Raw genomic sequence first — 14,667 nt, forward strand, 5'->3', positions numbered from 1 at the left:
GTGGGACGGGGCCGCGGAGGCCGCCCTGACGTCGTGGTTGTGCTTTTTTCCGTCGCCGCTCCAGCATGGACTCCGACTTGCATATACAGAATGTAAATCGATTTTTTTTTCTCTTCATGGTAAACGTATCTGCGTCGAGGCTTGGCTTCTTTTTTGGCTTCTGGTTTTCGAGTCCCGACAGCACCACCTCCTCTTCTTCCGGTTAGATGAATGAATTAAAATGTTCTTTAAAGTTGGTCCTTCATGCAACAGTATGTTTAGTATACAGTGTTCTGTACAGGGCTGCGGTGGGGCAGCTACTCCAGGTAGATGTCCTCTGTCGGGCACGAGAACTCCACAAACTGTTTGTAGTACAACTGGAAGGCTTTCCTGTGAAAACAAGCAGAGTTTGGACTCGTTTGTGGGAATCAACACGAGAAAGAGGTTTTTTTTCCCCATTCACGCCGACGCGTTGAACGCCAAGGCTCAAGGGCGGGGCCCGACTCACCCTATCGACTCCGCGAGGGGTTTGGTCGAATCCTCCGACACAAACACGTGGCAGGCGAATCGCTGGTCTGCTGGGTGTTTCGTGATGAAACCAAAATACCTGCGGAGGAGAAACAGGAAATAGAACCAAAACTCTTGGTGAGTCGGTCGGTTCATGAGCGACTGGTTTTGCTGTTGAAGACGGGTTTTCAACGAGTCTTGGAGGTCAGTCGTTCGATCCCAAAAAGGTGATTTGTCTGTCGTGTGAACTGTGATTCCACAACGTCTGAGTGAAATGTAATCTTTGTGGTTCTCTTTATATATCATTAGTATGTATATATAATTTATTGTCTTTTTATTTAAATCTCACTCGACCTGATTAAATACACTTAAATGTCTAAACCTTCAGTTAGACTGCTTCATTTACTGCTGTGCGTGAGAACGGGTATTCAGTCCATAAGGGTACAACAGAAAGGACTTGCACATAAACAGAATGAGATGCTCTCTGTCTCACTCACTTGTTGTTTTTGGGGTGATATCCACAGAAGGAGACGTTCTTCAGCTGGAAAAAGTGACTGCACTCGTTACTCTGTGAACCGAATGAAAACACCAATTCAGAACACTGCTCTATTAAATAATGCACTTGAACAGCACCGCTTTGGCAAAATGATCAAAAATGTACATTTAAGGTTAAATAATTTGGTTATTAATACCGTAAGCATAAAAAAAAACAAGTTAAACATCAGACTTGATATAATCGAATGTCATCTTTCCCTGCAGTAACTTATCCCAGCCACACGAGAGCGCCATATGAAACCGCATTGGTCCTGATGCAGGCTGCTGCAGAGGCCTGTGACGTGCTTATCGCACTCAAATAAAATGATTAAAATCTCGCTCCTCATCTGCGAGTGGCTTTGTTTATACAGTGTGAATACGGTGCGACTAAGCGAAAGCGGCAGAGAGCGTAAGGGACTCGAGGGCGTAGAGAGAGGGACGTCGTGCAGTCTCTGACCCGGTCGCTGGCGTAGTAGTCGTCCTGGACCAGGAGCTTGATTCCTTTGACGTCGATCTCCAGGACGCAGGACGACGGCGGGTTGTACTGCACCGTCATCCTCCTGTTGGTGGCGATCTGCAGGAAACACTCAGGTTACGTCAAAAACACGATGAGTGCACTGTCGGGCTCAGTGGCCTGAAGAGGGAGACGCATGACATTATATTTGACTGTTATCCTGCTTTTATTCTTACATTTCCCACAGCATTAAAGTGTCTTAGTATAATAATCGTAATAATTATTATATTCATATTTATTATGTACGAATTATTATATTAATTATAATACTAAAAATATCACATTGTGTTTGTAACCCTTTTCTCAATGTTAAAATACACTTTATAATAAAATGTCAGGATAAAAGAAGATGCCTAAATCTTCATTACATGAAGGAAAGAAAATCATTAAATTGTAGTAAAAAGAAAACAACGCACAGTAGCACAAGAGACTTGTACACTAAAAACAATTGAGCTCAGATAAGACGAGGGATGTTTTGAGGTGGGGTCGGATCTTTCCCCCCTGTTTCTCACACACACACGCACACACCTTTTGCATTGCTGCACACAGAACATCGTTTCCTTTGTGATAGGGAACTTGGACGGAGCCCAGGAATTTCAGTCGGTATCTCTCTGTCCATTCTCTGCTTTTGGCTGCAAAAACAACAAGAACCAGACACCAAATCATATTATTGTATAAGTGTGTAAGAATAATTCATTTTTATACGACTGCCTCTTTGCCCTTAACCGACCGAAGAAAATAACCTTTTTAGGCCAATTGACAGTGAAATGGGACTGTTTTGAGGCGTCACCTTTGTAGCTCTCGGGCTCCTTGGCCACCTCGATGGCGTAGTAGGCGGGAAAGACGCCGCGGGCGCCGGTGCGCATGTTGTAGCCCTCGTACCAGAAATCCTCCGCCTGCACCTCCACCAGCAGCGGGTCGTCCACCTCCAGCTCCAGCTCGTCGTCATGACGGGGAACGAACCTGTCGTTTCGGCAAACACCACCCGCACGTCAGCGCCGCGCTTCTCTACCGTTCACATGTCAAAGCTGCAGCTTTCTGAACAACATGGCGGCTTTCATGTGACTGCGTCGCTATTCTCGTCTTCCTGCTCCCCCTCCTCTTCCTCCTCCTCTTCATCTGCCTCTTCCTCCTCCTCCTCTTTCTCCCCCTCCTTCTGCTACTCCTCTCCCTCCCCCATCCTTTCCCTGCTCTTCCTCTTCTCCTCCTCCGCTCCCCACCGTGCACTCAGCCTGAGGAGCGAGCGGCAGCTGGTGGAGCGCTGTGTTAACTGGAGTGTGAAAAGGAGACTTCCTCCTGAACCAACGACCGTCCTGCACAGCGTCGACTGTCGATCCATAAGGAGGAGGTTTTACAGTTTAACAGGATGAAGATATGAACGATGGAACCATGAGCGATGGAACCATGAGTCGTGAAGCTAAGATTCTCCAGGTGCACAACACCTACACATGCATTCATGACAAACAGTGACACTGATGATGATGGTGATGATGCATGCTTGCGTGCTAGTAATAATTTGTTTGCAAGGTTATGCGACTCAAATATAACTAAATATCGCATTTAACTCAAATCCCAACCTCATGATCACACTGTTTATACATTTTGTGAATATACTGTTTATTAAGAATGTAAAACAAAGGAAATTATAAATACAATAAAAAACAAAGTCCCCCGGACCCTGTCCAAACTCTCCTGGGACCCCTCGGGGACCGCGGACCTCGGTTTGGGAACCCGCTCGCGCTCACCTGTAGACGGCTCGGTGGCTCTGGTCGCGCTCCTCCCCGTTGATGACGCAAGTGAACAAACCGAACGACTCAGCGCCTGAAGAGAGAGACAGAGAGAGAGAGAGACAGGGAAAGAGTGAGGGAGAGAGGGATGAATGAAGAAGGAGAACAAGTATCCAGCACAACGCCAAGACCGAGGATTAAACCTTTTTTAGGGAAGGAACAAAGCTGTTGGTGGGAGGAATACAGAACGCGTTGAGGGAAACACAGATTTAAAGCCCGTTAATCAGTTTAATGGAGCGCGGAAACAGATCCACGTTGTGTGTTTTCACCTTTACCCCCGAGGAACCATCTCCCTAAATATCAAGACAAAGGGAAAGCTGTGTGTTGTGTTTTATATTATAACCACATTGAGGGAGGAACATGGACGGGATCCATCTTGGAAGGGAATGAACGGCCACACATGCTCACCCCGCCTGCTGGTTCTGTGACTCACTAACACACACACACACACACACACACACACACACCCACTCAGGGCTGTGGATGGGTCACCATCTGACGCTGATGCAGGGGTGAAAACCTTTACTTTGGGTTCGTTCTTTTACTGAAGTATAATTATATTTCTGTGCGTATTCCATTGTCACCTAAGGAAACGTTTAGCTTTGACTCCATTACATTTAAAGTGGTAATCCATCCATCCCAATCCAAAATTGTTAGTTAAAAAGGAAAATCCTATTTGATACCTGAGCCGGCACCTTATAAAACAACAGCCATTCCATGTATTTGCGTCATGTAAATCCTCCTCTAGACGCTGTTTCCGTCGCCGGTGGCGGGGTCCGCCACACGCCCGCGGCCACAGTGATTCAGACAAAGCAGCGCAGCTCGTTGTGGTCCAAGAACTGTCGATGTGAATGAATATTCACACACAAACAACGAACGGATCAAACGTCTCGGGATGTGAACACGCTCCATGGGAACATGATGAAATGTTGATATCAAGACAAATTCCAGGGTCTGATTTGAAATCTTGCTTCATCCCGGTTAAATTTTTTTTCGCGTTCACTTGTTTCTTTTTCGTTTTTAACCCTTGTTTTGTGGCTCAACACCGCTTTAGGGTTTTTCCCTCTTTTTTTTTCAGGGATTTGAATAATTATTATGAATGAAAAGTGTTCTAATACTTTTACGTGAGTGAAATGGTCGAGTATCTCTGCTCCCACTCAACAAGAATGTCTTCCACTGCTGGTCTTTTGGACCCCCTCGACCTCCTCTGGAGCCCAACCCCCTGACCTCCTCCTCCTTTGGAGCCCGATCCCCTCGACCTCCTCCTCCTCCTCCTCCTCTGGAGCCCGACCCCCCTGACTTCCTCCTCCTCTGGACACCGACCCCCTCGACCTCCTCCTCCTCATCTGGAGCCCGATCCCCTCGACCTCCTCCTCATCCTCTGGAGCTTGATCCCCTCGACCTCCTCCTCCTCCTCTGGAGCCCGACCCCCCTGACTTCCTCCTCCTCTGGAGCCCGATCCCCTCTACCTCCTCCTCCTCCTCTGGAGCCCGACCCCCTCTACCTCCTCATCCTCCTCTGGAGCCCGACCCCCTCGACCTCCTCCTCCACCTTTGGAGCCCGATCGCCTCGACCTCCTCCTCTTCCTCTGGAGCCCGACCCCCTCGACCTCCTCCTCCTCCTCTGGAGCCTGATCCCCTCTACCTCCTCCTCCTCCTCTGGAGCCTGATCCCCTCTACCTCCTCCCCCTCTTCTGGAGCCCAATCCCCTCGACCTCCTCCTCCTCCTCCTCCTCCTCTGGAGCCCGATCCCCTCGACCTCCTCCTCCTCCTCTGGAGCCCTATCCCCTCGACCTCCTCCTCATCCTCTGGAGCTTGATCCCCTCGACCTCCTCCTCCTCCTCTGGAGCCCGACCCCCCTGACTTCCTCCTCCTCTGGAGCCCGATCCCCTCGACCTCCTCCTCCTCCTCCTCTGGAGCCCAACCCCCTCTACCTCCTCCTCCTCCTCTGGAGCCCGACCCCCTCGACCTCCTCCTCCACCTTTGGAGCCCGATCGCCTCGACGACCTCCTCTTCCTCTGGAGCCCGACCCCCTCGACCTCCTCCTCCTCCTCTGGAGCCTGATCCCCTCGACCTCCTCCTCCTCCTCTGGAGCCTGATCCCCTCTACCTCCTCCCCCTCTTCTGGAGCCCAATCCCCTCGACCTCCTCCTCCTCCTCCTCTGGAGCCCGATCCCCTCGACCTCCTCCTCATCCTCTGGAGCTTGATCCCCTCGACCTCCTCCTCCTCCTCTGGAGCCTGACCCCCCTGACTTCCTCCTCCTCTGGAGCTTGATCCCCTCGACCTCCTCCTCCTCCTCTGGAGTCACACCCAGACCAAACAAGTTAAAGCCTTAAAGCTTTTTCTTCTTCATTGTCTGCCGAAAGCATATATCTGTATATTCTGCCTTGTAGTATATTCTACTCGGCCACACACAATGAAACAGTCAATTCCTGAAATGCCGTTTGATGTTCTTGGTGTTTTGGGGTTCTTTGTATTTTCCCAAAGCAAAGTTTAGTACATTACTATGCAAAGTACTCTCCAATGCAAATAGTATTTAAATTCAGCACAACATGTAGAGAGAGAGAGAGAGAGAGAGAGAGAGAGAGAGACATGGAGAGAGAGAGAGATCGATCTTGTTCTTGCCAATAAAGCAAATTTGAATTGAAATTAAAATGGAGGGAGGCAGCGAGTCTGAGCAGGAGTCCACAGTGATCCCCCGTCACAGTGGGACAGCTTGTGTCTCGCTGAGTCCAAACATGTTGCTGACAAAAGCTGATAATTAAACAGTACAATTTTGTGCTTCAAGGGAACGGGCTGTGGCATCTGTTACCTGTTACTGTTTATATCAAAATGTATTTTTACTATTATAACTTCATTATTACTGTGACTGAGACTACACGGCTCTGTGGTATACTTGATTCTGATTGGTCAATAGCAGCAATCAACCGTCAGTTATTTCTGAATAATAGCCGCCATTCCTCAATAATGACTGTTGCCATGGGCAACCACTTCCCCGCTTGGTTCCACGTCCCTCGTAACTAACATCAGCCACCATCTTGTGACGCTCCATAGAAATGACAAAGTCACATTCAGTGTCGCATTTCATGAATAGCGTAAATGTCTTTACAATGATAAAAGTGAATAAATTAGTCCTATGTTGTTGTAGTTATAAAAACATTATCCCTTACATTACTACATTCTGGTCCGTTAGTAAATAGATATGAATTACTGATATCAGAAGTAGCTCCACTGAAACTGTGTTATTATCTCCTAAAACAATAACCAGCCCATCTGATTGAATGCATTAATGCGGCTGATCTACAAGACAAAGGAAATAAGTAAAATGTCTGTCATGTCGTGTGAAGCGTAGGGCTGCCAGGGACTTACTGGAGGAGCGAGAGCGTCCGTTCATGAAGACGTTGAGGAATTTCTTGGAGAAATGGAGGTCAGCCTCGGGGGTGGAGTCCTCAGACAGGCACGCCGTGGCCTCTCTCCTCACTCCCCCGCCCACGTCCTCCTCCTCCTCCTCCTCGTCCTCCTCCTCGTACTCCTCCCCGATGGCCGACTCGTAGGGCGAGGAGACGCAGTTGTCGTAGACGGTGGCCGAGTCGCTGTCGTCGCTGTAGCCTTGGTAGCACTGGCGCAGGCTGACCAGCTCCAGCTGGGCGTGCTCGTCCACCACCAGCGTGTACTTGACGGAGTCGTAGGACAGACCGCTGGCGTCCGAGCTCATGGAAGTCCTGGGCTGGACGGCGGCAGCGGCGGCTTTCCCGTCTCCGCCGGCGTCCCCGCCCCTCCCCTCACCCCCCTGCGCCCTGCCGTCCATCATCACCCCGTCCACGTCGTCGTCCTCCGCCGCGCCGGTGTCGTCGCTGGCGTCCACGTACTCCACCCCGGCCCCCGCCTTCAGAACGGCCCCCGCCCCCACCCCCACCCCCACCCTCAGGCTGAGGTCCAGAGCCAGAGTGTCGCCGGTCGAGGCGGGGTCCACCGGCGCCACGGGAGTGGTGCTGGTCGGCGTGAAGAGCGACTCCACACACGAGGCGTAGGAGGGCGGCGGCACATAGAACTCGTCCTCCTCCTCGTGGATGGAGGGGTTGGTCCGGTCCGGCAGGGGCTGGTAGGGGGGCGGGCCCTCCGTGTCCGAGCTGATGGACATGCGGCCCTGCTCCGGCTGCTGCGACAGGAAGGGCCGCTCCTGCTCGCCGGGGGGGTCCAGGGCGTCGGCCGAGCGCTGCACGGGGGTCAGGTAGATCTCCTCGGTGGGCTCCAGGCGTACGTCCGTGTGGTAGCGGATCCTCTCGCGGTGGTGGACCCCACCGTCCGCCTTCCCCGCCGGGTGCAGGGGGGCGGGGGTGTAGTTCTGGGGGGGCGGCGGGGCCGGGGGCTTCTCCTGGAGCTTGGACCGCGTCGCCGCCGCCGAGGCGGGCCCGCGCGTGTGCCCAGCGTGCCTGCAGGGGGCGTCGGTGGAGGTGCCGCGGTCCTTGGTCTGCGCGCCCTGCATCCTGTCCTCGTCGCTCAGGCAGCTGTGCTCATGGGGGGGCGTCAGCTCACCTGGGTGGGGGGCGGACACGCCCAGCAGCAGCATGGCGGCGAAGACGCACACGGACGCGGAGAGACAGGCACACACCAGCGACACACACGCGCAGAGACACAGGAGACGAGCGTGGACGGGCAGACAGGAGCAGGGGTAGGAGAGGGACAGACAGAACGACGCAGAGACGCAAAGGACGGACATGACGCAGGAGGCGACAGGCAGCAGACACACAGACAGAAACACAGACAGAGGGAGAAATGAGAACGATGCAAAACGGCAACTGTTAGGTAACTAGCATCGGGATTACACGGATAAATCCCTCGGACTCATCTAATTCGGAGGCCGGCCCAAGATATGTGATTGACATATTATGTCATAATCCATACCCATAAGTCCTGGCATGGAAAACTCAGATCAGATTCTGCTCGTGTTTACATCCGATGGACAGCAGGGGGCGGAGTTTTCTCCTGTGAGTGTTTGTAATTTGTCTATTTCAAATGAACAATTTCATCATATTAAATGATCATAATGACATTTTTTTTCTCAGATTTGATTTTTCATACAATTTTCTATTTTAATTTTTCTCATGTTTGTTTTTCTGGATCTGCCAAGCGTTTTTTTGAGTTATTTTGGCTGGAGTCTAGACTTTGGGTCGACTCTTAACTGTATGTCGTGGCCTCAATTAAAGAAGTTCCGAGGTAAAAATAAAGAAAGAGACAATATTCAGATTTTAAGGGTGAGTCTGCAGAGCGTCCGCCGCCGCCTCACAGGACACGTCGCTCTGTGCGGCTCCATTGAATCGAGTCGCGGCGATGCGTTGTGACAGCTCTGGGGGAAATAAGCCCCAGCTGGCAGCTCGGCCTCCGCTGGCTTAACGTGGTTTAGCAGCACATCCACCCCATAACGTTATCTCTGCGCTGAGCAACCCAAAAGAAAAAGACACTTGAAAATGCCAAATAATTTGCCGGATTTTGCACAAAATCATAATACCCGACGCTAAATCAGTGTGAGGATAAACAAGGTCAGAGGCAGACATGCGTTCAGGTCTGCACTGAGATTTGGGAGCAGCCAACTCTAACCTGAGCACCGCACCCCCGGACGCGGTCGGATAATGGTACAAACCTACAGCCTTCCCATTGGAAAGGACGGATCGTCTCACCTGTTTTTAGGGGGGAGGAGGAGCGTGAGACCTTCTCCTGCCAACTGTATTTCTTCCCGAAGGAGTTGTTGTTCAACGTATCCTGCACGTTGGAGGAGAGTAGAGAAGGAAGGACAAAAGAAGAGCGAGAAAGTTTGTTTGCAGAGCAATGAATAGAGAGAGTGAGAGAGAGAGAGAGAGAGAGAGAGAGAGAGAGGGAGGAAAGTTAGGGAACTCGTTTGTTAGGAAAGTTCTGGATGCAGAAACTCAATGTTTTTTTCCTCGCAGCTCTCGCTCTCTCTCGCTCCCATACGAACCAATCCCCCCTCTCTCTCCATCTCTCTCTCTCTCTCTCTCCATCTCTCACACACAAAACAACTCTTTTATTCTGTTGAATGACCGGGGCTTCTTTTGTCTGTGCTCTATGGTGTGTGCATTTAAAGGGAACCAGACATGGTTCCCAAGCTGCAGGGAAAGTACACACACACACACACACAAACACACGTCTGTGGATGGAGTTTAATTGACAAGAGTCAGAAACTTCCAGGAGCACGTTATTTTTCTCATTCATTTCCGATTGGTCTAAATCTTGTGATTATTATCATTATCATCATTATTATGATGATAATGATGATTATTATTCTTATTTTATTACTATTATTATCATTATTATTATTAATAATAATAATAATAATAATAATAATAATAATTATTATCAAATATTATTTATCGTCTTTCGGTGGCATTGTATCAGCATGAAATAAAGTTGTTAATGCATCAAACACTCTTTTATTTTACTAGAAATTAAGGCTGATATAGGAGGTCTGAAGTATCAGATTTATATTTTTTGTGCTTTGATATCCGACTGTGCAATATCATACAGTTTAGGGTAATAAACCATCTACATGAGATTTTAAAAAGTAAAAAAGTATTTCGTCTATAATTCACTATGATTATAGTGACATCTATTTCTTTCATATCTGCAGGCAAAGAGGATATAGTGTGTGTGTGTGTGTGTGTGTGTGTGTGTGTGTGTGTCTCTCTCTCTCTCTCTCTTTCCAGGCGTTTGCATCACGCAGGTGGACGGATCAGAGAGTCGTGCGGGCAGTGAGGGGCCTGTCATGCGGGTCCGCTGACGATGTTCTTTGCCCAAAATGAAGATCACCTTCCTCCCCCGCCCGCCCAACCCCCCCTCCCTGATGACTCACTCCCATTGATGCACCAGGCAGAGGAGGGTCTGTCGCCATGGCAATATGAAGAGAGAGGAAGCAGCTGATAGTGCGGGGGACCTTTCCTCGTGAGGCGTGCTGGCTGGCGATCGGGGGACGGCGGGGCGGGGCGCTACATGTGGCCCGTAGGCCTGTCAAGGTGACCGGTGAGTTTCGCGAGGGAATGTCACGGTGCTTGTGTGTTTGTGTGCACGTTGTGGTTCTGTGTGTGAATGTGTGTCTGAGTGCATCAAGGCGTCTCGGCGGCCGAGAGTTCCGATTATGGGAGTGACTCTGACAGGGCGTGACCTTGCCACCCGTTGTCTGAGGTCAGCGGGGGAAAGTCGCGCACACACACACACACACACACACACACACACACACACACACACACACACACACACACACACACACACACACACACACACACACACACACACACACACACACAGGACTGCTGACTGTCGCGCCAACAAACATGACAACCATTTCATCAACATGGCTGCCACCGTGTGTGTCGATGTATCGGGATCTTGCCGACGAGCGACGCCCGCGACCAGATTGTGGATCAAGAGTTCCCTGTCCCTCCCGAACAGGATGTCCGTCTGTTTGTGTGTTGATCTCTCTGTCTGTCCGCCCTCACCACCGGGGAGTCCCCTCCAGCCCCCACGCAGCCCAACCTGCCAGCAGACCTGGATTCCACAGCTCCAAATTACAAATGGCATCTGCTCAGGGGGGCCAAGGCTTTGGCTTTAGCGGGGAACTCCCCTCCAATCAGTGGCTGGTCAGGCCTCTAACATCACTCCCAGCGAGGTGTACAGAAAACATAGTCTTGATGATGATGTTGGTGTGATGAGCTCCAATCCCCCACTGGAAGAGTAGAACCCAACAGGTGGATGCAGGGGAGGTGGAGGGAGCGCAGCAACACAGCAAGCAAAGCAGGCAGGCACCCTACACAGTATAAAGTCCTGTATACAGTCCTATATACAATCCTGGATACAGGACTGTATACAGTCCTGTAAACCATCCTATATACAGTTCTGTATACCATCCTATAAACAGTCCTGTATACGGTCCTGTACACAGTCTTATATACAGTCTTGTATACAGTCCTATATACCATCCTATATACAGTCCTATATATCATACTATATACAGTCCTAAACACCGTCCTATATTCAGTCCAATATACAGTACAGTCCTATATACAGTCCTATATATAGCCCAATATACAGTCCTAAATACCATCCCATATACAGTCCTATATACAGCACAGTCCAATATACAGTCCAATATACAGCCCTATATACAGTCCTATATACCATCCTATATACAGTCCAATATACAGTACAGTCCAATAAACAGTGCAATATACAGCCCTGTATACCATCCTATATACAGTCCAATATACCGTACTATATACCATCCCATATACAGTCCTATATACAGTACAGTCCAATATACAGCCCTATATACCATCCTATATACAGTCCTATATACAGTCATATACTGTATACTTCCCTGTGTCCTGTCAGTGCATGGTCAGACGACCCTCTGACTGGGGGCTAATGGCTGTTATGCCGTTGTCCTGGCTCCTCTTCCACAATATCCTCTCCCAATAAAGCCAGTAATCTGTGTCAGTTAACAAGTTACACTGTTTCATAATTTATATTTAGGGTAATTTATTTTTTCAGAATTTTTACATGAATCCATTGCATTGGTGCAGCTCACAAGGCTGTTTTCACCATGACAGGAAGACTGTTCCCAAAGGCTGTTACGCAACATGACCAAGGGAACATCACAGAGCAATTACTTCCTTTGTATTTCAAAGACATGACAGCTCACACACACACACACACACACACACACACACACACACACACACACACAAACACAAACATACACACCACTGAAAGTAGACTTGCTTCCACCATCAAAGTGAGGAACGGAACAAAGCCCAGACAAATATAGCAGAGCGGCAGCCAGCCCCCACTGTGTGAAGGTGTGTGTGTTTCTGTGTGTGTGTGTCTGTGTGTGTGTGTGTGTGTGTGTGTGTGTGTGTAACCCGGGCTCTTTACAATAACTGACAACAGAATACCTCAAATACACATAAACACACACACACACACACACACACACACACACACACAAAGACAAATTTATGCGTGCTCACAAATCACAAGCTCACAAGACAGGGGGCGTTCAAATATGGACGTTCACTGTTCTGAAATGTAATCCATCCAATTAAAATTCATTCATTCTAAAGGAACCTTGGGTGGCAACAGGCACACCAGCCCCCCCCCACACACACGCACGCACACACACACACACACACACAGACACACACACACACACACACCGTCACGAGCTCTGGCAGCGGTCGAAAACAAACGGAGATGGGCACCAACAGCTTTCTCGCTTTACAATTACAACCATTGTCTTGTCAAAGAGAGGAGGTTGTGGGGGAATCCAAAGTCTAAAATGCATTTCTTCTGGCGTCGTTTGGCGTAAATTCTCGCCACAGTCCCTCTTATTTCACAAATTTCGATTTAGGTGCTTAGAGCGCTGTGAAACAGAGGTCGAGCTCCCTCTCTGAAACCTGAGGAGAATCCGTCTGGTTCTGTGTCATCATCCCTGGCCAGTCCTCAATCAATGGCCGCTCGTCTGTCACAAACAAGGGGTTAATGACGATCCGGGGAGGGGGGGTGGGGTCAGGGGTGAGGTGGGGGGGGGGATGGAGGGGTGAGGCAGAGGGGGAGAAAGGTTAATCCGAGCTCACCTGAGTGCGCGGCACCATCGGGAAGAGGTTAAGAGTCGTGGGCCTTTTGGGGCGGTAGGTGTCCATGGTGCCGGGCGCGGCGGGGTCCTTGGTGGCGGACGCGGAAGTGACGGCCGGCGCCTTTGAGGATTCTTTGTCGCCGCGGTAACCGTCGGCGCCGTCGATGAGGTCCAAATGCAGCATCTCCGCCTGGAGCTGGCCGACGGCGCCGCGCTCGGCCCTCCCCGACACGCCACTGGTCCCCCGCCTCACGTGGCCCTGCAGCGGTTGGAGGGGAGGCGAATCCGTCAGAGGCGGAAAGGAGAGGGAGCCAATGCCAGGGAGGTAGAGGGAGAGAGGGAGAGAGAGTGGAGGAGGATAGAGAGAGGAGAGGGAGAGCGGAGGATCGAGCCGGCCAATTAGAAGCTGCTCCGTCTCCAGCCCGTAACAGTCTCACTGATGACGGCTAAGCTGCTTAACAGCAGGGTCACACTGAGATAAACAAACACAGGGCGCACGGAGAGAGAGAGAGAGAGAGAGGGAGACAAAAAAAGGAAGGTGAGACAGGAAGAGAGAGAGAGAGAGAGACAGATGACATGCGAGGGCGACGGAGGGAACCTGTCTGTGCTCGTCGGACTGCGGGAATGAGCAGACAGTGTGTGTTTCCTGGTGCAGCGTGAGTCACACGGTCCTCCGGCCGCCTGCTCGTCCATTACCCAATAAAGAGTGAGCGCCGGGGAAGTAGGCCAGTAAGCGTCTGTTTCACTTACCGTCACACACAGACGTACACACACCCACACACACACACACACGCACGCACGCTACACACACGCGGACCCCGTAAATCAGCAGCAAGTTACTTTGAAACCGACATGGGGTGAGTGTCAGTGTGCGGCTCATTACCTGTTCGTCTGACTCTATGAAGGTAAACAAACGTAGATTTTGCAGCAGAGCATGTACGTGTAACAGGAAGCGCGCCGGTGTTCAGGAAGAGTTCTACCTTCACGCACACGCACGCAGGCAATAAGACAGACAGGTGCGGGTCCCACCTCGATGAAATGAGAATAACCAGGATATTGCTGCATTTCCATAAAAACAGTGTGATCCTAAATATCGATCAAGGGTGTGTAGAAGGGACAGAACGCAGGGACAGGCTGAAGCCCAGGGAGACAAATTTGATGGAACAACAAAGCAATGTGAGAATATCTGATATAAGCTGAGTGTGTTTTTCCGACCACGGCGCTCTACTTTACAGGTCATATAGCAGCGAACCAAGCGATTTCCAAAGGAAAAACAGCCAAAGTGCTTCAACGCCTTGTTTACCTTGTTCACCTTGTTACAGGCCGGGTGAGGCTTTGCTTGTGCATATGCGAGAGGAAGGAACGTTGCTGACATTTGAATAATTCCCGAATGCGGTGGAGATATGTGTGGGACTGTTCTTTAAGTGCCTGTTTAACCTCAAGGCAACATTTCTCTTTGCGATTAGCTGGGAATGCCAAGTCTAGCTCCAGCTGAGTGAGTGGAATAGTTAAACCAGATCCTGTGTGTGTGTGTGTGTGTGTGTGTGTGTGTGTGTGTGTGTGTGTGTGTGTGTGTGTGTGTGTGTGTGTGTGTGTGTGTGTGTATACTACATTTTATGCATTGCACAGTGATCACACTGATTATACACAGACTGGAATCCCAGATCTGTCTTTCTCCCAGGAACAGAGTCTTACAGAATACAA

General features: G+C 50.2%; 1 protein-coding gene across 1 annotated transcript in view; it reads right to left on the reverse strand.

Annotated features, from left to right (window-relative positions):
* Positions 1 to 205: 205 nt before the first annotated feature.
* Positions 206 to 14,667, reverse strand: part of mapk8ip1b (mitogen-activated protein kinase 8 interacting protein 1b) — a 27,638-nt gene continuing 13,176 nt past the window's right edge. The window contains exons 3-12 of the mRNA XM_079997174.1: positions 12,965 to 13,222; positions 8,999 to 9,080; positions 6,690 to 7,856; positions 3,280 to 3,355; positions 2,325 to 2,497; positions 2,063 to 2,166; positions 1,478 to 1,594; positions 984 to 1,054; positions 488 to 586; positions 206 to 369 (exon numbers count right to left, since the gene is read on the reverse strand). Coding sequence (XP_079853300.1) covers positions 297 to 369; positions 488 to 586; positions 984 to 1,054; positions 1,478 to 1,594; positions 2,063 to 2,166; positions 2,325 to 2,497; positions 3,280 to 3,355; positions 6,690 to 7,856; positions 8,999 to 9,080; positions 12,965 to 13,222 — 2,220 coding nt within the window. The 3' untranslated portion in view covers positions 206 to 296. The remainder of the gene's footprint in view (positions 370 to 487; positions 587 to 983; positions 1,055 to 1,477; positions 1,595 to 2,062; positions 2,167 to 2,324; positions 2,498 to 3,279; positions 3,356 to 6,689; positions 7,857 to 8,998; positions 9,081 to 12,964; positions 13,223 to 14,667) is intronic.

The sequence above is a fragment of the Zeus faber genome (genome assembly GCF_960531495.2).
Source record: "Zeus faber genome assembly, chromosome: 3".
NCBI lineage: Eukaryota > Metazoa > Chordata > Actinopteri > Zeiformes > Zeidae > Zeus > Zeus faber.